The 21,038-nt window shown below is 37.6% G+C and overlaps 1 protein-coding gene across 1 annotated transcript in view; it reads left to right on the forward strand.

The window, feature by feature from the left end:
* PGM (phosphoglucomutase) overlaps positions 1-20,707 on the forward strand; it is a 119,649-nt gene extending 98,942 nt beyond the window's left edge. Inside the window, exons 14-22 of the mRNA XM_089416121.1 lie at positions 18,137-18,255; positions 18,395-18,469; positions 18,649-18,764; positions 18,905-19,046; positions 19,225-19,306; positions 19,395-19,441; positions 19,590-19,667; positions 20,225-20,330; positions 20,455-20,707. Of these exons, the coding sequence (XP_089272247.1) occupies positions 18,137-18,255; positions 18,395-18,469; positions 18,649-18,764; positions 18,905-19,046; positions 19,225-19,306; positions 19,395-19,441; positions 19,590-19,667; positions 20,225-20,330; positions 20,455-20,522 (833 nt within the window). The 3' untranslated portion in view covers positions 20,523-20,707. The remainder of the gene's footprint in view (positions 1-18,136; positions 18,256-18,394; positions 18,470-18,648; positions 18,765-18,904; positions 19,047-19,224; positions 19,307-19,394; positions 19,442-19,589; positions 19,668-20,224; positions 20,331-20,454) is intronic.
* Positions 20,708-21,038: the final 331 nt, after the last annotated feature.

The following is a 21,038-nucleotide window of genomic DNA, read 5'->3' on the forward strand; positions in this document are numbered from 1 at the left end:
CATTGTCCCCGCCCCTCACCGTCTCTGCTTCGATCTTTGGCTCTCTGACAACTGTTGCTGCTCTCTAGAAATCGTTCTACCAAGGAAATCAAATTGCTCAAGTGTCTTCAGAGTATTCTCGAAGTGTCCATCGATTTCTTCTTTTAATCCTTTGTTGGAGCACCAATGACCAAGATTAAAACTTAATCAAGGGATAGGATCATATCGGCATCGATCCGTGTGACTTTTTAGAGAATTCTCACGTTGAATTAATTAATTTTGATTAATTAACCAATTTTCCTAAGTTCAGACTTAGGAAACATTAAAAAATAGGTTAATAATCTAATTAAGCCTTCTCTAGGTGGAATTTCCAGAAACGATTTTTGGGTTATGGAGATATCATGTATTCTAGCCTCTCCACCAAGTTTCGTGACTAGAACACATCCGATGCTACAAAAATTAACATTTTGAACACTTTTTCGTTTTTAGTGAAGCATTGCGGTTAGTGATTTCCTTTTGGCATTTCTTCAGTCCTTCATACAAGCATCAAAGATTGCACATTGTTATTGGTTGGCTAGAGTTTGCAGCCACCTCATTCTTGAGATAGTAATGTGCTAAGAAGGGGCACGCAAGGGAAACTTTTAGGGAGAGTGGCAGGCGGTGGGAATAGACGAGTTGTTTCATGATGTAATCTGAAATGCTCAACAATAAACTTTGATGGTGCTATTAAATCCTCTATATGATATGTGCCCCTTCTTTTTTGATGTGATGTAGATGCTTATGCAGTATGATCCATGTGTGAAGAGTGATTTATGCTCCATTTATTCATTGGCTCTTTAATGCTTTGAGGTGTTGTTAACTTGCTTCCTATCTTCAAATTGATGGGGAGGGCTAATCAATTTTTTTTTTTTTTAATTCTAAGACTTGGGCCACTCTTGAACTAATGCCTCCTTTGTGCTCGAGTGTGAAGACGAGTCCATCTATGGCTTCCACATAGAGAACCTATGTGCCAAGAGGCTATCTACAACACATTGTGGGGGAGATGTTGTCACATAATGTTACATTAGAAAATAATAAAATAATACTTACATAAAAAATACAAGTTGGCTTCAGAGTAAATATAGATTTATATTAATTGACTGCGTAGTGTCCCTAGGTAATTTTATGGTGTTAGGGTTTTATTTATGACTAGGGTTTCTAATAGATCAACAACAAAATTCATTCACTCATATAACAATGGCATTCGAATATGAAAGATCGTTCAACAGTAATATACTTTTTAACAAGCTAGGATTGAACCCCAATTAACAATAGATTCCTCCAACTGATGATCCATAATATAATTCAATAAACCAACAATTAATTGTTTCTCATGCTAGTACTATCTAATTCTATTGTCACTACACTGATTGACTCACTGCTTATTGTGCAACCACTAAACATGTTTGCTGTTGAGGGGGGCTTGTTGTAGCCTTGTCCAATTCCAAGCATACACTACTGTTTGATCAATCTTCTTAACCTTGCTTGAACGGATTCCGTTGCTTCTTTACTTGATCACCCACTGGAAGCTAACCAAGCTCACGTCTATTGTGGGCTTTAGGATTCGATATAATCTGTAGACAACTGAGATGGGAACTCGCTGTTGCTTCAAGAGGCAGACCATATATGATTGTAATTTGGTCCCCTTCTTTAGGATACACCTTTAAAGAACTGACCATGAATTTGAGGAAATGAACTCACTGTGATAGATAAGATCTTTCCATAACCCTGCTTTACTTCAATTAGAGACTCAGCCTTTGATGGTACTGCGGGCAATCACAAGAGGAAACCCTTGTGGTTTAATCAAAACTCAATGGCTGGGTAACTAAGGAAATCACACTACTGTTAGGATTAGGGTCTCGTTGGCCTCTACTTGCCTTCAATGCCTCACATAGGGCGTCCACATCCCCTCTTACAAGTCATTATGCCTCAATTCCTTCCGTTAACTTCAGACAAAAACCCTTGCTCATGTAGTTAGGGGTTCGGTGGTTGAACAAACCCTAGGAAAGGAGCTTCGCCCCTTGGATGGGGCCTTGCTGACCTATGATTAACTTCGGTGCTTTTGTGAGACCTTATTGCAGCTCAATTCTTCTTAATCAAACCTCTAATGACCCCAAACTCTTCATTGTTTTTAGAGGAAACTGGTTGACTAGACGAATAACAATAGAGAGTTGCTTCCAGACAAATCTGAGTTGCTCCAAGACAATTTGTTGTGCCAGAACAAACGAAATAAGTGACTAGCTAAAGTGGGATCACCTCCACCGAAATGAGACAAAGGATTAGCTAGGGTGGTATCACTTCCATCGAAACTAATCAAGAAGAAGGGGTCTTAAAACCTTCAGAGCCTCAAACTCAAAAAAGAAAACATACAATCCAATTCATTGATGACAAAGTGATTCCAACTCTCCTTTATTTATAGATTTCCTCATGGAGTTTCTCCTCCTTAATCTAATTTGAGGAGTTCATGTGCAACTCCCCAATTTGGGATTTTTGCGCTAGCTACCCCAAAATTTATCCAATGTTGCTGCAAATTATGGATAATGGGTTTCCCCCTTTGTCAAAGACTATAGCCTATGGGGTTGGATAGGCTATTTTGCCCTTCCTTGGGCAATGAATCCATGGGGGACATTATAGTCCCCCCTTCCCGACATTGCTTGTCTTCAAGCATTGCACGTCTGGGTGTTGCTCAGCTTCAATTTTCAAGAACGAAATGCTTCCTCCAACTCTTACAACTACCATGTCGCATGTGTGGTTCTCTCCCCTATAGTTTCGCATGTGCGAGTTTCTGGGCATATTCTAGGCAGTGGGTTGAACTTCTGGGCAACAAGTCTGAATTTTCTAGGCACTAGGACTGAGTTTCTAGGAAGATTCTGGGAGGCCGAATTTCAGCCTAGGCAGATCAGGCAGGGCCCAGTTTGTTGCACAGAAGATTGACTTGACAAGAGGGCAATTTGACCAGGTTTGACCATAGCATTGTTGGTCAGTTTGACCATCATATTTGACTAGCAGAATTAGGTGTATCTCTTGTTGAACTAAAGAATTTCTCTAAGGAAAAGGTTGCTAGGTTTTTCCCCCAAGTGGGTTTTCCCAGGGTAAATCTTGTGTTATCTTTGTGCATTGTGATCTCTACTGTCCTTGTGCATTTATGGTTGAATTTTTGAAGTGTAATTACTTAATGATAAATTGGAAGTGCTAAAATAATATCTACATCATTAGAAGTAATTATCAGTTTTTCATAAATTAGTGCTTGTATCTATTGCACTTGAAAAATCAACATGGTATCAGAGCTTTGGTGAAGGAAAGGACATTGAGATCACTCTTGAAGAGCTTTGGTAAAGAAAAGGGCATTGAAGATCACTCTTGAAGAGACCTACATCTGCAATCTGATTGTTTATCTATATCCATGGGTTCCTTTATGAAGTCAGAGAACAAGCTGGAAGGAGCTACAAATTTCAGGGCTTGGAAGACAAGGATTGATCTCATTCTTGCAAAGAATGATGTCTTGGATATTATGAAGGGAAAGGTCACTAAACCTTTAGTTAATGAAGGAAAAACAAAATATGAGAAGGATAACATCACAACTACAAGTATTATTGTAGATTCTATCAAAGATCATTTCATTCCAGATGTCACAAATCTTGACACTTCAAAGAAGATGCATGATGCTCTAGTTGGATTATATACCATCAACAGCATTGGTCAGGCAATGAGCTTCGTTATGTTAGCATGACAAGAAATGATATTGTGGCCATATATTTCATGAGGATCTCTCAACTAAGAGATCAACTTCAAGCAATTGATGAAATCATTTTTGATAAAGAACTTGTGACTACAACACTTAATGGTCTACTTGATTCATGGGACTCATTTGCATCTAGTAGATGTTGCAAAAATGAAACTCCAAGTTCTGAAGAGATATGGACCTCATATACTGAAGAATAATCTAGAATTTTCTCAAAGGAGAAGATTCCAAGTCCTCAAGATGATGACTCTCAAGCGTTTACAACCCACTCTAAAAATGGTAAAGGAAGGAGAAATTTTAGAAAATTTCAAAGGAATGCAGGTAGAAGACCAACTCCTCAAAAGAAGGATATTCAATGTTTTCGTTGCCACAAGTTTGGTCATTATAAAAATCAATGCACTGAAGGGAAGAACGATAAGAAGAGGAAGAAAGATAAGAAGAGGAAGGGCAATGATGGTGATGAGCCATCCTCATCAGAAGATAAGGACATGTTTTACTAGAACTACAAATAGATCTTTGATTTCTGCAAGTAGGCTAGGAGCAAGAGGGAGTTGAAGGGGGCTCTCGCATAAAAAGAGAAGTCATAACACTTATGCTATGAGACCTTCTTAGAACTAATTTGTAAACCCTAGAAATCTAGAATTCTTGATAAGAAAGCCCTAGGGTTTGTGGATAAAACCCTAGAGTTAGACCTAGATAACTGTTTCTATTGAAAGATGAAATTCTAGCTCATGCAAGAAAGGAAAGGAAAGCAACATGTTGATAATGAGGATAACATGTTGATAACGAGGATGAGGATGATGAAATTGCAGATGCATTTCATTCTGGTAAGAAGACAAGGATCAAAAGGGAGTTGACAATTCCCTACAATCCTCAAAAGACAAGTACTTTATATCTCTCTACCTTGATTATTATTTGTTAGCCTCTTGTGTTTGTTTCCTTTTTGCTAGGTTATAATCATTTCTTCCATGACCCCTTCGCGAGGGTTGTAGATACATCGAGCTGTGGAAGCAGATGAAAGCATTGAGAAGAACGAAGCAAAGCTTGCGACAAGAGGATTCTCCAAGAGGGATTTGTGTTCAAGAGGGAGAAGCTGTATTGACATATAGAACCATGTCTGATGACTATAAGAGCTCCTAGTTCAGAGGGAGTAGGCAGGCCAACAAGTTTGAAGGATGCCATAATGAAGACTGTATCGATATTTGAGGAAAGTCAGTGGTGAATTCCAAGTGGATCTACAAGTATGCAGTAGATGGCAACATAGAGAATTACAAAGCGAGATTCAAGGATTCTCCCAGAAAGAGGGAGAAGAATATGACAAGACGTTTGCTTCAGTTGTCAGGGACACTTATGTTAGAATTTCTATTGCTTTGAAAATTGCACCAGGGAGATGTAGAGATCACTTTTCTCAATGGTTGAAGAGGAAGAAGTGCACGTAAAGAATACCTCAGGGCTTTGAGGTACATGAGAAGAAGTCTCATGATTACAGATTAAAGAAAGATTTGTACGATCACAAGAAAACACATTGGGCTTAGTATTCTTGGATTGATGGATCTTGGTTGATCTTGTTATTACATGACTTGTCTTTGACAAAAGCCAAAAGACTTACGTGATAGAGGAAGCAACAATGGCAGGATGATTTTCTTCAATGATAGAGAGAGCTGCCAAGCTCTGCTTCAGTGTCAAAGGGAGTTGACATCTGAGTTTGAGATGAAGGATCTTGGTTGAATACATTACTTCTTAGAACTAGAAGTGTGGTAGAAGTCGGGTAAGCATATTATCACGATCCTTTATAGATTTGGGATGCAAGAGAGCCAATCCATGGACACTTCCATGTTAAGTAATCTAGAGAAGCTAAGTGGCAGAGGAAGCAGCTAGATTGCTACAAGGTCTGTTTTAGTGTCAAGTAGCTGTGGTGATGGTTCTAGTGAAGGAAGTAGCTGCAGGGATATACAAATTTAGATTGGGCAGAGAATGTTGAAGACAGGAAGAGCACATCAAGATGATGATTTGGTTTGAATTCTGCTTGGGCAGGAAGCAACCATCTGTCGCACTCAAGACTGCAGGAGTTGAGTATATTGCAACTAGTTTGGCGAATTGTGAAGCAGTGTGGCTTCAGTAACTGCTCGTAGGATTGGTTGATTAGGTGTAGGAGACAACCATGATGATAGGTGAAGCGCATATCGAGATATTGTATAAAAGGGAGAACTAAGGCTCACAAAGCCTTTGTCTTAGGGCGAAGTTTGTACACTTCAGGGACAAGCCTGAGAAGTTTGTATACTTCAGGGACAAGCTTGAGAAGTTTGTGTACTGTAGGGGTAAGCTGGAGTGGTTGAGAATATTTTCCTTAGTTAGAGGGAATGGTGATGTTGTTGCATGAAGGGGTGGACATTCTCCCTAGGCTAGAATATAGAAAGGTCAAAATTTTGACCAGGGGCCACAAAATGTGGCTAGGAAGAATGGCCCAGAGAACATCAAAGCCTGGGGTGCTCCCCAAGTGGGCGAGTGAGTGCCTCTACCATCGGGCAGGAGAGTTACTATTCAATTAGCACACAATAATGGTAATAGCCCTGGGTTTCACCATACGTCACAGGTGTTGACTAGGTTCCAAGTGACGACTTAGATAATTAGTGAATTGCTCCAAGTGACGACTTGTTGAGCATGACGCTAATGTAGGATGCTTTCCACAGGTAGTGGATTGACACATCAACATAGCTAGCTCATTTAGGGGCAACCATTCTCTCTGAGTCAAGTATGTTGACTAGGATTAGGGAGAACGGTCCTGCAGAGGACAAACATTCTTCCTGAGTCAAGCATGTTGACCACGATTAGGAAGAATGGTCCTAGAGGCCCATAATTACTTAACCATAGAGTTGAGTAGGTGCCTTTTAGCATTAGGCTCAAGATTACTCTCTATATAGGTTGAGTGAGCCCATTTAGCATCATGGCCTAGAGTGAGGCCTTTGGATTTGGGACCAGAATACTCAAATAGATTGAGTGTGTCCCTAGGGTTTCATCACGAGTCAAAGAGATTGACCAAGATGATGGTGAATCAGGACTAGTCAGTATACCATGGGTTAGATGCACCAACCAAAATCATGGTAACTAGTTGATGTTAATGATGTACCATAGGCCAGAGATGCTAACCAGGTACCTAATTGATGCTGTAGATTCTTACCATAGGTCAAAGATGTTGACCGGGGTTATGGTAGTCAGAGGATCCTAATGTTGATGATAAATGAAGAACCTTTTCTTAGAGAAATTTGTCAACAAGAGAATATATAGATAGTCATTATGAATGCCTCCCTAACTACGAGGGAGTGTTGAATTTTTATAGCTATGGTTGGTATTCGGAATTAATATTTGAGCCCTTGAATTATGTAAGACATGTTCTTCATGTCAGTTTCAAAAAGAAGAATATATATAATGATTAATATAAGACATATTCTTCATGTCGGTTTCAAAAAAGAAAATTTTGAATTTTGGCTCCAAAGTTATCAAGTTGGCTCTAGTTGAAGAGACAGCCATTCAGGCTAAGCCAGAGCACTATATATAAGGAATTCGACAAAACAAGACATCCTCTGTGCATCCAAGCAAAGGAAAAGAAGAAGGACGAAGACGTCTCAACTTCTCAAGTATCGTTTCTATCTCTCCTTGACTTCACACATGTGGTTCTCTCTCCTGCAGCTTCACACATGCGAGTTTCTGGGCATATTTTGGGCAGCAGGTCAAACTTCTGTGCATTAGGGCCGAGTTTTTGGGCGGATTCCGGGAGGCCAAATTTCAGCCTAGGCAGATTAGGGAGGGCCAAGTTTGTTGGGCAGAAGATTGACTTGAAAAGAGGGTAGTTTGACCATAACATTGTTGGACAGTTTGACTATCATATTTGATTAGTAGAATTAGGTGTATCTCTTCTTGAACTGAAGAATTTCTCTAAGGACAAGGTTTCTAGATTTTCCCCCAAGTGGGTTTTCCAAGGGTAAATGTTGTGTTCTATTTGTGCATTATGATCTCTATTGTCCCTGTGCATTTATGGTTGAATTTCTGAAGTGTAATTGTTTAATGATAAACTGGAAGTGCTAAAAGAATATCTACATCATTAGAAGTAATTATTAGATTTTCAGAAATTAGTGCTTGCATCTATTGCACTTGAAAAATCAATATTCAAAACCATTGAATATATCTCTAGCCTCTACCATGTGGCGAGTAGCGCCACTGTCCAAGTTCTAGGAACTTCTAGCAATAGTCCTAGTAGAAAGGCAAGCCACTAGTGAAAAGTCACTCTCGAACTTGGAAGCAAGCTCGCTCAATTGTGTCTATGCTATCGCTACAATTGACTGCGACTTCCCCTTGCCCTTCTTCCTTTGTGAATATTGAGAAGCATAGTGGCCATTCTTATGACAAATATAGCATTTGATCTTGCTCATATCTCTCTTCTACCCGGACTGCTGTTCCTCTCCCTGACTATCACCCTTCTTGATGGAAACTTTCCGTTTGGCCTTCTTCGTCTTGCTGACCAAGCCTGAGTTTTCATCTGCTGCCCCTCCTCCTCCCTGCTTGCTGGTCTTGGACTCTTTACAAGTCTCCTCTTGGATGCAATCATCCCAAAGTCTCTCCCACTTGGGAAGATGCTCTCGGGCATAGATGCCCATGATGAATGGTTCCTAAGCCTTGGTGAACCCATTCAGAGCAACATTCACTAGCTTTGCATCCAATACAACTTCTCCAATAGTTGCAAGCTGGTCACGGATTTGTGTGATCCTCATAAGGTAGTTGGTCACATTGTTGGAGGGGTTCATTCTGCACTCTGAGCTTAGTTTTGAGAATCATTTTCCGACTCATGTTATCACTTTGAAAAAGCAATACCTGGGCATTAAACATCTCCTTAAATATGGTCTTTTCTGCAACATCCAGAATTAGATGATCCTTAATAGCTTCAAGGATCACCCTCTGTGCCTTGTCCTTCTTATCCCACGCTGACTGCACTGCAGGGTACTGTTGGTGTCTGCGTTCTCCCTAAGGTCTGCGTTGGAGTTGGAGGGTTGGGCACGACTTCCCACAAGTTTTACTCCTTCAAGATCATTGAGATTCTTGCCTTCCATGGTAAGACATTTGAAACCCCATCAAGTCGATTCTCAACTTTTGCACTGGTTACTAACATCGCTGTCTTGAGATTTGTCTCCCAAGCTCACTAAAGTAACTTGGAAAACAATAGATATGATTTTCTCTCAGAGCATTTGCTCTAATACCATGCTATGTTATCCTAAAACCAACTATTTAAATCAATTTTGCGAAAATCACGATAATATCGAAAAATCACGATTTTTTGAGTTTGGCGATATTATCCCCTGATTTTTATGTTATTTTTTTTTTGTTTCTTCGGAAAAAATCGCGATAACTTGAAATAATCACGACTTTTACGAAAAATTTGCTATTTTTTGGGAAAAAATCTTGAATTTTTTTTTTGGCTGATTTTTTTATGAGGAGGAGCAACAGGAGGAGGAGGTGACACAACCTACCCAGGTTACCCCTGTCACCAGTAGAGGACGTGGTCTACCTCCTGTAGCTCCTAGTTCTTCAGCTTCTAGAGCACAGCAGAGTCCAATGCCAACTCCACCGGCATCTACATCCAGAGGGAAAGCTATTGCATTTTCTCGCAAGAGGGGCAGAGGAAATCAGTGGTATTAGTTATTTGGTTCATTTCATTGTATATGACATTATGACTCATGATATGAGATACATTATTATATTTTTTGTTGATATTTTGAGGCTGATTTGGGACTCAGGAGTTAGGACTGACTATTCAGGACATGATTCACTGTTATGTGTGATGTAGCGCTATAAATGATATTACACATCTTATATATTAGTTCTTTTATCATATTTACGATTTTTTCCCTCGCCGATATTATCCTGATAATGATTATTGCAACATTGATTTAAATAACTAGATCTGATCTGTTTGCTTAGATAGCTGGTTTTAGGATAATTTAACATAGATTTGGTTAAGAGTCCAGCCTTTTAGGGTGGGTGTGGGTCCTGCCTTTTATTTCATAGATCTATTGACAAACTATTTATTTATAGTAATGCCAAACTGATTTTTCTATTCCCTTTCACTGTGCCAGGAAGGAAGCTCCCTTCATCCACCCTTTCAAGTTTCTTCACAATAAACAAATTTAGTAATGCTATAAAAATGCTTCTGAAAGTGCTCATATTTTGTGCTGTAAATAGCTGTTTTCTTGTCATTCATTAGTGTCTATTGTCTCTCAATAGACCTTTAGTTGGTGTTATGCAACCAGCTCACAAAATAGAAGAAAGAGATAGATCAACGACTTTAAACGTAGCCTCTTAGAGGGGGCAACCTCCTTTACATTACACAAATGAACAATTCTTGAATGCTACAAATGAAAATATCTCCTTTCTATATATAGGAGTCTAAGGGGTCACAATATAATCAGAGTTGACATAACAATAATAATGTAAGGGCACAACAATAAAAATAGTGGGCTTCTATGGGGCACAATAATAACAGTATGGGTACAACATGGGCACAACAATAACAATAAGGGGCTACAATGACAATAATAATAAGGGGATACACTAGTATTATAGGGCCCTAACATGCCCCTCTCCTTCCAAAAAGTGTTGTCCTCAACGCTTGAGTAGTTCTGGATGCTTTTGTATAAAATTCTCATCCTCCCATGTGGAATCTTCAACAGGTAAGTTCTTCCACTTGATGAGATACTCTGAAATTGATCGATTTTGTAGCTGTCGAGTTTTTGTTTCTGTGACTGCTTCAGGTTCCAATATGATTTTTCCTTCATTATCAAGTTCTAGCAATATTGTTTGAACTGGGAGCCTGTCACCTATAACCTTCTTTAAGCATGAAACATGGAAAACTGGGTGCACTCGGCAAGATGCAGGAAGTTCAAATTTGTATGCCAGAGTACCAATCTTTTGCAACACCTTGTACGGACCATAATACTTTGGTGATAATTTATTATCCTTCTTAGCTTGCTTGAGGGAAATTTGTTTGTATGCTTGTAGTCGTAGAAATAAAGTCACCTACATCAAAACTTATTTTGCTGCGATGTTGATCTACCTGTTGTTTCATTCTATTCTGCGCCAAATTGAGGTTATCCTTTAATATTTGGAGAACTTTTTGTTGATGATCGATGTGATCTTCCATTGCTTGAACCCTAGAGTTTTCTCTTAAATATGATGTGATGGACGGTGGATGATATCCATAAAGTGCCATAAATGGGGTCATTTTTGCTGCAGTATGGAAGGAAGTGTTATACCACCATTCAACCAGAGGTAACCATTTGACCCATTATGTCTGTTTATCAGATACAAAACAACGAAGATATCCTTCCAAACATTTGTTCACTATCTCCGTTTGTCCATCAGATTGAGGATGATAAGATGGGCTATGAGCTAACTGAGTACCTAGACAAGAAAATAATTCTGTCCAAAAATTTCCAGTGAAAATAGGATCTCTGTCGCTTACAATAATCTTTGGGTTTCCATGTAGCTTTTGAATTGTTTCCATAAATGCAGTAGCAACTTTACTGACTTTAAATGTATGAGATAATGCACAAAAGTGTGCATACTTGGTAAGTCTATCAACTACCACCATGATGACACTCTTTCCTTCAGACTTGGGTAAACCTGTGATAAAATCCATTGAAACCTCTTCCCAATGTTGACTTGGAATGGATAAAGGTTGTAATAGACCTGGGGTCTTAATTGTCTCAACTTTATTTTGTTGGCAAACCAAACATTCCGCCACAAAATTTTGAATATCAGATTTAAGGCCATCCCAAAAAAATACTTCTTAACCCTGTGGTAAGTTTTTAAAAATCCTGAATGCCCTCCTAAGGGAGAGGTGTGCAATTCCAGAAGAATCTTTTGTTTGAGTTGGGAATTCTTACAGAGGTATAAGTGATCTTTGTACCATAACGAATCATTTTTCCAGCTAAATGTATCAGATGTACTAGGATCTTGCTACAACTTTTGAATGAGTGCCCACACTTCTTCGTCATTTTTCCATTCATCCCTTGCTTCGTTTATCCAATCTGGTTGGACAATAGAAATGGCACAAAGCAATGCTTCCACATCCTCATCTTTTCTTGAGAGTGCATCTACAACAACATTTTGCTTCCCATTAGGTAAGGTCGCCATTTCTTAAGTGCATGTAGTATAGCTTTGTGTAAATACTTTCCTTTGATTGGACGACTTTCGAAAGAAATGGGTCTTTCTTCTTGCATTAAAACAACACCAATTCCATTTCCTGAGGCATCGCATTCCACAATAAAGGTTTTTGTGAAGTCTGGCGTAGCTAAGACCGATGCTTGGCACATTGCCTCTTTAAGATGTTCAAAGACCTTCGTTGCTTCTGGAGTCCAAGAAAATGCATCTTTCTTCAGTAATGTTGTTAGAGGTGCTGTTATTCTCCCATAATTCTTAACAAACTTGCGATAATACCCTGTTAATCCGAGAAATCCTCGCAGATGCTTTATTGGTGTGGGGATTTTCCATTCCTTAATGGCTTTAATTTTGCTAGGGTCTACCTTAACACCTTCATGAGATACATTATGACCCAAATATTCCACCTCTTGTACTCCAAAGAAACATTTGGAGGTTTTTGCATATAATTGTTTCTCCTCCAATAGTTTGAGCACTTTGTCAACATGTTGAACATGATCCTTCTAAGACTTGTTGTAGATTAGTATATCATCAAAAAATACTAACACAAATTTTCTAAAGAAGGGTTTGAAAATGGAATTCATCAAACCTTGAAATGTAGAAGGTGCATTGGTAAGGCCAAAAGGCATGACCAAAAATTCATAATGACCCTCATGAGTTTTAAATGCTGTTTTCGGAATGTCTTCAGTCTTCATTCTGATTTGATGATATCCTAAACGAAGGTCCAACTTGGTGAAAGTAAATTTCTCCATGCAATTCATCCAATAATTCGTCAATGACAGGAATGGGAAATTTATCTTTAATAGTGAGTTTGTTGAGCTTCCTATAATTCGGACACATGCGCCATGATCCATCCTTCTTGTGCACCAATACCACTGGAGCAGAGAAAGAACTTTGACTAGGTTGAATTATACCAACCTCTAGCATTTCTATCACCATACGTTCAATTTCACTCTTTTGGGCATAGGGATATCTGTAAGGCCTGATGTTTGAAGGAACACTTCCTGGAATCAAATGAATAGCATGATCATGATCACGAATAGGTGGGAGGCCTTTGGGAGTCTCAAATACCTTGGAATGCTTGTCCAAGACTTTTTGGAGATCTGGAGAAATATGATTTCGATGTGGGAACCTCTAGCGAACATAATTGTGCAATTACGCCTCGTTGTTCTTTCTTTAGAAGCTTTGTCATGCCGTTAGCGCTGATTATCTTTCCTGGTTTTCTTGTGATACCCCTTAATTCAACTTCCTTTCCTTCCGAAAAAAATTTCAAGAAAAGTTCTTGAAAATTGAAAGCTATCATACCCAAAGATTGTAGCCATTAGAATCCTAGTACAACATCAACGCCATCCATTGGAATGGAACGCATTGGACTATCCAACACATATTCTCCCATGGATAGCTTGATACTATGGCACTTTCCAGAGCAATTTATGGTTCCTCCATTTGCCGCTTTGTATGAGCTCGATCCTTGAAACCACCTGTAACTCTGTAATTTCGGATTTTCAAGTAACTCTGTAATTTCGGATTTTCAAGTTCTGAAATTTCGGCCTGCAATAGCCCTCTGACTCCTATTTCCAACCCCACAAGTCTGATCGCGATTGGATTCTCCAAGAAAGAGTTATGTCCAATCTCCCGCGATGACCTACTTATAGACTAGTTCTGTAGAGTGAACTTGTACGACGTGCCACGTGTCACTGTTTCGACCTTCGGCTCTGAAAACGCTACCCAACAAACTACAGTCTGTCCTCTTTCTGTTAGTTTTTACGAAATTTAAATCTGATGCTCAGAGAGAAAGTTATAACGATTTTCCCAAGGTGTCATGTTTGAGATCGAATTTAGGAGTCTGCGAAAACCCTAACTTTCTCAGTTCATAACTCTGAAAATATAGTGAGACAAAATCTGAAATTCGGTCACGAGGTTCATCAGGATTTCAGCTCAAATGGGTTTTAATTTCAACTTCTAAAACTTCGTAGAAACAAAGTCATAGCGAAAATACCACGATGACCCATTTGAAGTAGCGAAACTCTAAAATTCAAACCTCTGATACCAATTGTTATGCAACCAGCTCACAAAATAGAAGAAAGAGATAGATTAACGACTTAAAACATAGGCTCTTTGATGGGGCAACCTCCTTTACATTACAAAAATGAACAATTCTTGAATGCTACAAATGACAAGACCTCATTTTTATATGTGGGAGTCTAAGGGGTCACAATATAATCAGAGCCGACAACAATAATAATGTAAGGGCACAACAATAACAATAGTGGGCTTCTATGGGCACAATAATAACAATATGGGTACAACATGGGCAGGACAATAACAATAAGGGGCTACAATGACAATAATAATAAGGGAATACACTAGTATTATAGGGACCTAATAGCGACTGTGCTAGAACTTTTTGTGCGTCTATACCTATTTTCTCGAATAATATTAACAAGTAAAATTTATAACACTAGTTATGGCAACTATGCTGGTGACTTCCGAAAAAGCTAATCCGAGATATTTTAGATGCTAACTCTGAAGAAACTCATTTGACATTATTTCGGTACATACATTATATCTAGCTGAAAATATATTTAGTTTCTGCTGAGACAATTTTGGATGTCATCTTGAATCGGTAGTTTTGTTCTTGGCTAGTAGATAACTACATTTTCTACAGATAAATAAGGCAGCAATTTAAGGTAGACATTAGTCTTAGTTCCCTGTTGTACAAGGCACCTTCAAATGAGATATTTAAATATTTTATTAAAGTTCAAAGAGAGTACTCCACTAGGATCTTAATAAATTTTCAGGTGAAAACTTTGGCTCACAAACTTCGACACTTTTATAAAATCAAGGACATTTTGAGCTTACACTACATACTCAAAAAAGGCCCGGCAGATGTGCTTGCCTACTGTTGCTAGTTTACTGAATGTCAATTTATTTGCCGTATATTTATCTATTTTGAGACCAATATGAGATTATTCCTTGAGGAGTTCAAATATAAGGCTTTTTGTTCTGCTAAATGTCACATACCTGGCTCTATTTTTACTCTAAAATCCTCAAAGCCAAATTCACAAAATGCCAAATTCAATCTATTGAATGCATGGCCATTCTGCATAGGGACAAAGGTGCTTAGTTGATCTTTCATCTTTGGGTGCTGCCTTGTCCTCCCCAAGGCCCATGGAAGTTGGAACCTTGAGCTTTGATACCATGTTGTACCGACCCCTAACTCAGGTTTTTTTAATGCAATTTGAAAGTAACTTTAAATATGAAGAACAATTATCTATTTTATAGCATTGTATCTAGATTCTAGAGGAGTCAACAACTATGCTAGGCTCGTACTTGCATGACATGGGGTTGATTCTGACTGCAACCACTGTAAACTCTAGGTGCACCACACATCCCCCAAGCATGGCACATGGGCTAGGCGAGGATTGAACTAGTGACATCTCAAGGAATGCCTTTACAATACACTCTATTGCCAATGGATCTACACCCTTGGGGGCTATAATAAAGAGCACATTGGGGTGGGATTTGATCCACTTGTGCACAGGTCACGAGACTATTGATATTGTCTTTAGGCACAACCACATCTTCAACTACTACCTCAAGGTGCCCCCATGGCTTCAGAGCTAGGCCCTCATGGAATTGAACCTTGTTCAATGGTGAAAGACTCCTTTCTCTCCACCATTGGATCCAATCCCTTTGGGCAATATGAAGCACATTTAAAATGGTATATGGCCTCATTATTAATATAATTTATACTTATTCACCAATAATTCACTTGGATAACCATCCTAAGTAAACACTCAAATGATTAGGTACCTGATGAAAAAACATAAATAAGTGAACCGATGCAAATCTTTGGCAAATTATTAATCAATCAATCATTAATAAGTACATCAGATCGTTAATAAATAACAAGCACAACCAATCATTGTTAAAAACTAAAGAAATGATACTTATCTTTGTTACAATGTAGACTTTAGAGCAGTGTTACACATATTGCGATAATATTGGAATTATCACAATATTATCACCAAACAGCCCCATGCTAATATTATCACCATTAATTATCACGATAATTTTCCTGTTTTGAATTTATCGTGATAATTTAGTTTATTGCAATAATTTCGAAATAGTCTCCGTCTGTCAATTTCAACATTTTACCAATTTTTTTTCTTTTAACCCTAATTTTTTAAAAGTGAATTAGGGAATTGAGCTGTGAGGATACTCTACCTATTTCCTTTAAGTAAACAAGGGGAAATCTATTGTTTTCATTTCCCAAGATTCATCTCATAAGATACATACCCTAATAGTTAATGTTAATATTAAATTCTTGAAGTAAAAGTGACATTTTCCTTCATCTTTCATTTTCATCCTTTTACTTTAATTTTTAACATTACCATTAATTGACTTAGGATGTTTGAGAGTGGTTCCGACGTCATTGGATTTCATATGGAGGAAGTCGAATTTTAGATTGCACTCAAAATTCAACAGACTTAACAATTTTAAGGATTTTAGGACTGGTGGGATTGCAATTTTTCTCCTGGATTCTGTGATGTACAAAGGTATGGAACTAACATTTAATTAAGATCACCAAGCCCTCTATGTAACTTCTTGTTGGTGGCATTGACTATTGAGCTCTTCCTTCATGACCCTAAAATGTACACTTTACTCAAGTAAAATCATTGATTAGGATGTTAAGCATTTTCTATCTTATTTTAATGCTTAGTGGTGATCTTGATGTGTAGGATCGCAATATAGGCCATGCTTTTTATGTTATGTAGCTATTTGTTGTCGCATGATCTTCTTTGGATTTTTGAGGCCATTTAGATTCTCTCAGCCTCTATTGATCTATTTTGATTCAAAGATGGATTGCACTCGGTGATATTTTGGTTATATGTACCTTGCTATATACATGAGAAATTTTGCATATTTGTGTATAATAATTTGGATTCATATGGATGCACATGAATTATATGTTCTTTTCAAAATTTGAATAATCTTTTGGTCCAGCTGATAACATTGTTGAGGATGATGTGACCATTTTCCATCAAGCAAACAAGGGGAAATCCGTTGTTTTCATTGCCATGATTCATCTCATGAGATACATTTATTTTTGTTTTGATATGATTTTGTATCATTCTATTAGATCTTATGACTTGGGACAAATATCATATTTCAATATCGATATCTGATGTATCACTTGACATCTTATTCAACTTATTTATTAATTTTATTTTCATATTTATGTAGCAAATTAGCAATGTGTTTGTTTGATGTTGATGTTGTTTTATAAGCTAAAAAATTGAAAAAAAATGATTATTTTTGTATTTTTCAAGTTTCCCAATATCCTCAGATATTTTCCTTGATATTGCCGATAATTTAAATTTTGGACCTATGGCAATAAATTGCGGATAATGATAATGTAACATTGCTTTAGAGGCAATTTCAAACCTCCCAACCAGCCTTGAACCAAAAATCCTGGTCTATACTTCCAAGCTTTGGGCATGCTAGACTCAACCATCTCCTACGACCACAGTCACGCCTACTCTCTAGTCACAAGAAACTGACTATCCAACCGTGTCAAGGAATTTACAGTTTATTACAAGGCCACTCTACAGGTATAATAAACTCATTAGGTTACCAAACAGGCCAAATTGTATTTATAGACTACGGGCAAGGGGTGCCTATTGCTTGTCCACTGAATTTTCCCCATTTTATAATTAACTCTTCGATTTCCCCCGCTTGAACCTTCATCTACTTTAGTCATATTTATTTCAAACAAGCATTGACTTGGGCTATACAGTTTAAACTCTAAGATAAACAAATGACCTAAATGCTTAGGGGTTGGAACTAGACCAAGGGACTCTACTCTCTGCGTGATCCTAATAAGATAATAAATATCTCAATTATATATGTCTGGTGTGTCCCTAATGCCACAATATAGGGCAATATCCATTCATTTGGCCAGGGCCAACTACTATATCCTTGAGAATTTGAGGAAAAAGACATGCATTTGGTCATATTTGGATTTAGTTGAAATCTGTATTTCTCATTTAAATTTTAGATTATAGAAGAACTACTTTTGTTGTTTCATGATTGTGAGAGCTAGTGATTCTTTCATATTGCTTTGCTTGGGAAATTGATGAAGTTTGTTGCTTCTGAGGGTAGGAGATGGTGACCGAAACATGATTCTTGGAAAAAGCTTCTTTGTTACACCTTCAGATTCAGTAGCTATGATTGCAGCTAATGCTCAAGAAACAATTCCATACTTCAAGAATGGACCAAAGGTTGTTTTTATATGCTCAGGGTGTCAGTTTGTTGAGTTTGTTCATTAAGAAGTATGAGATTTTTAGAAGATTTGTGAGTTTACGTATGGATCAAAAGAAAAAATAGTTGCTTATTTTTTGTATGCCTTTCTACTTGCAGGGTCTGGCAAGGTCCATGCCAACAAGCGGTGCCCTTAACCTTGTAGCAAAGAAACTAAACCTTCCATTTTTTGAGGTTTGCTTTTCTTTTCCAGTTATTTTGACATGCAATATAACAAGTAGATAAGTAGAATTTATCTGAGTCTGAGAAAGGAGTAAAGTGATGAAAATTAATGTTAGTGGACCTCTGGAATCATAATGAAAATTGTATAAGCAATGTTAAAATAGCTTTAATTGAAAACATTCTTTGTGCAGGTCCCCACTGGTTGGAAATTCTTTGGCAATCTTATGGACGCAGGGAAACTTTCAATATGTGGGGAAGAAAGCTTTGGAACTGGTTCTGATCACATTCGTGAGAAAGATGGAATCTGGTATGTCGGTTAAATTTTGCTTAATAGTTTCCTTGCTGACAAATTAGTGGAGATCAAAGAAATTTTTAAATTTTGTGGTTATGACTTTTAAAATATAATCGAAAGTCTGACACAAGCCTAATTCTTGATATGGTACACAGGGCTGTATTAGCTTGGCTTTCAATTATCGCTTATAAAAATAAAGATAAAAAAGTTGGTGAAAAGCTGGTATCTGTCGCAGATATTGCTAAAGAACATTGGGCAACCTATGGCCGTAACTTCTTTTCTCGTTATGATTATGAGGTGATTGGTGTAGAAACTTCACCTACAAACTCATAACTTCTGCACAAGTGCAAGAAAACAAAGCTCTGTATTGCAAGCCAAGCATTTGGTTATTTATAGAGTTTTTGCCATGAAATCTTGTAACTGCTTTCTGAACTGTCAGACTGATCAAAAGTGATCTGTTGATTTTATTGTCTAGGAATGTGAATTAGAAGGAGCCAACAAAATGGTTGAACATCTACGTGGTTTGATTTCTAACATCAAAGGAGGAGAAAAGTACGGTATGTGAACTGATACAAAACATTTCAAGAACTAGTTTAATTTATGTTTTGAGCTTCTTAATACTTAAATCTATTCATTCCATTACAGGAAACTACACGATCCAGTTTGCAGACGATTTTGCATATACTGATCCAGTAAGTTTACAAGAGAGCATATATGTTCATTTTTAGTGTAGAGCTCATATTGTTGTGCAGATCAATCATGAGTAGTGACCTTTTGATCTTTTTCCCATCTTTGAGAGACAGAGAAAAGTCTGCAGTTTATAATATTACAGTGTTTCAGGTTGATGGAAGTGTAGCGTTAAAACAAGGAATTCGCTTTGTTTTCACGGATGGATCTAGGATTATATTTCGGTTATCAGTAAGTATTTAATTTAAATTAATTTGAATTGTCTGTCTTTGTAGACTAGGTTTAAACCATGCATGTCAGGACTGGCTTCTTTTGTTAGCTACAAATTCATTCAGGGCCCATTGTCAAAAGCTCTTGATATTGAATCTTGATAATGAAAAAATACATCTCTATATGCTTCATATGGTTTTATTATTAGAGGCTGTGATATGTTATAAGACCCTGAATTTTCTCAATTATGCCACTAAACTTTGGGGGCCTAACACAAATAATTTGAATAATATAAATTCTTCTAACCACTGGCAGCAAACTCTAATTATCTCCTACTACAAGCAATGGGGTATTTATGAATCCATGCATTGGAAAGACCAAGATACACCAACGATATTGTATTAAGGATTTACCATTTTTTATTTTGCAAGCTTATGAATATTTCAAGCTAATTGCTGCATTCATGATTTCAATGCATAAGTGTCACCAGTGCATATTCTCTATTTTGTTTTGGATGTACTATTTTGTTTCTAGTAAAGCTTTGCAGATTAAGGATGGTAGCTTTTATATATATACAGGGCACAGGTTCAGCTGGCGCGACAATTAGACTTTATGTGGAACAATACGAGCCAGATGTTTCTAAACATGAAGTGGATGCACAAACAGCACTGAAGCCTTTAATTGGTAAGGTTTGAGTTCGTTTGAGTTCTCATACAAGTTTCTTATAGTTGATGTTGATCTACTAATTCTAAAGAAGGCAAGTTGCAACCTTTGACCAAGTAGTAAATGACTTCTCTTGTGTTTTCAGATGTTGCTTTGTCAATATCAAAGCTTAAGGAGTACACTGGACGTGAAAAACCCACAGTCATTACATGAACCAACATAATGTGTTTGAGTTATATTCCAAAGGATTAAAATTTTGTCATTATTATTTCCAGTGCAGGATGAGGGTCTTGGTGGCAATAGTGGCTGAATTATACTGAATTATATGCATGAGTTATACTGAATTATGAGTATCTGGGCAATGACTGAATTGATAAATAAAATATTTTTACTTATTCTACGAGTTGTCACATATGAATACTCTGTACAAAGCATATTGGATGATTGTATATACAAAATTCATTAAGAGAACAAATATCCATTCAAGAGCCAATCTTATGATTTCCAGTCATAATTTCAGACAATTATCAAAGTGGTAAGAATATTATCTGAAAGTCATTGGCAGAAGAATGTTCTCATGCACACAATTTGTCAGTTTATTGACAGAGCAAATTTACACCGGCCTTGTAGCAGAAAGTACCTGTTAGCTCTCGAAATTGTCCATAGTTGCTGGGCAAAGGATCAATTACGAAAACCTTGGGTGCAACAATCAGAAGGCATCCCCCACTG

The sequence above is a fragment of the Pinus tabuliformis genome, chromosome 3_2 (genome assembly GCF_031772625.1).
Source record: "Pinus tabuliformis cultivar Carrire ecotype Pingquan chromosome 3_2, CPIR1, whole genome shotgun sequence".
Taxonomy (NCBI): domain Eukaryota; kingdom Viridiplantae; phylum Streptophyta; class Pinopsida; order Pinales; family Pinaceae; genus Pinus; species Pinus tabuliformis.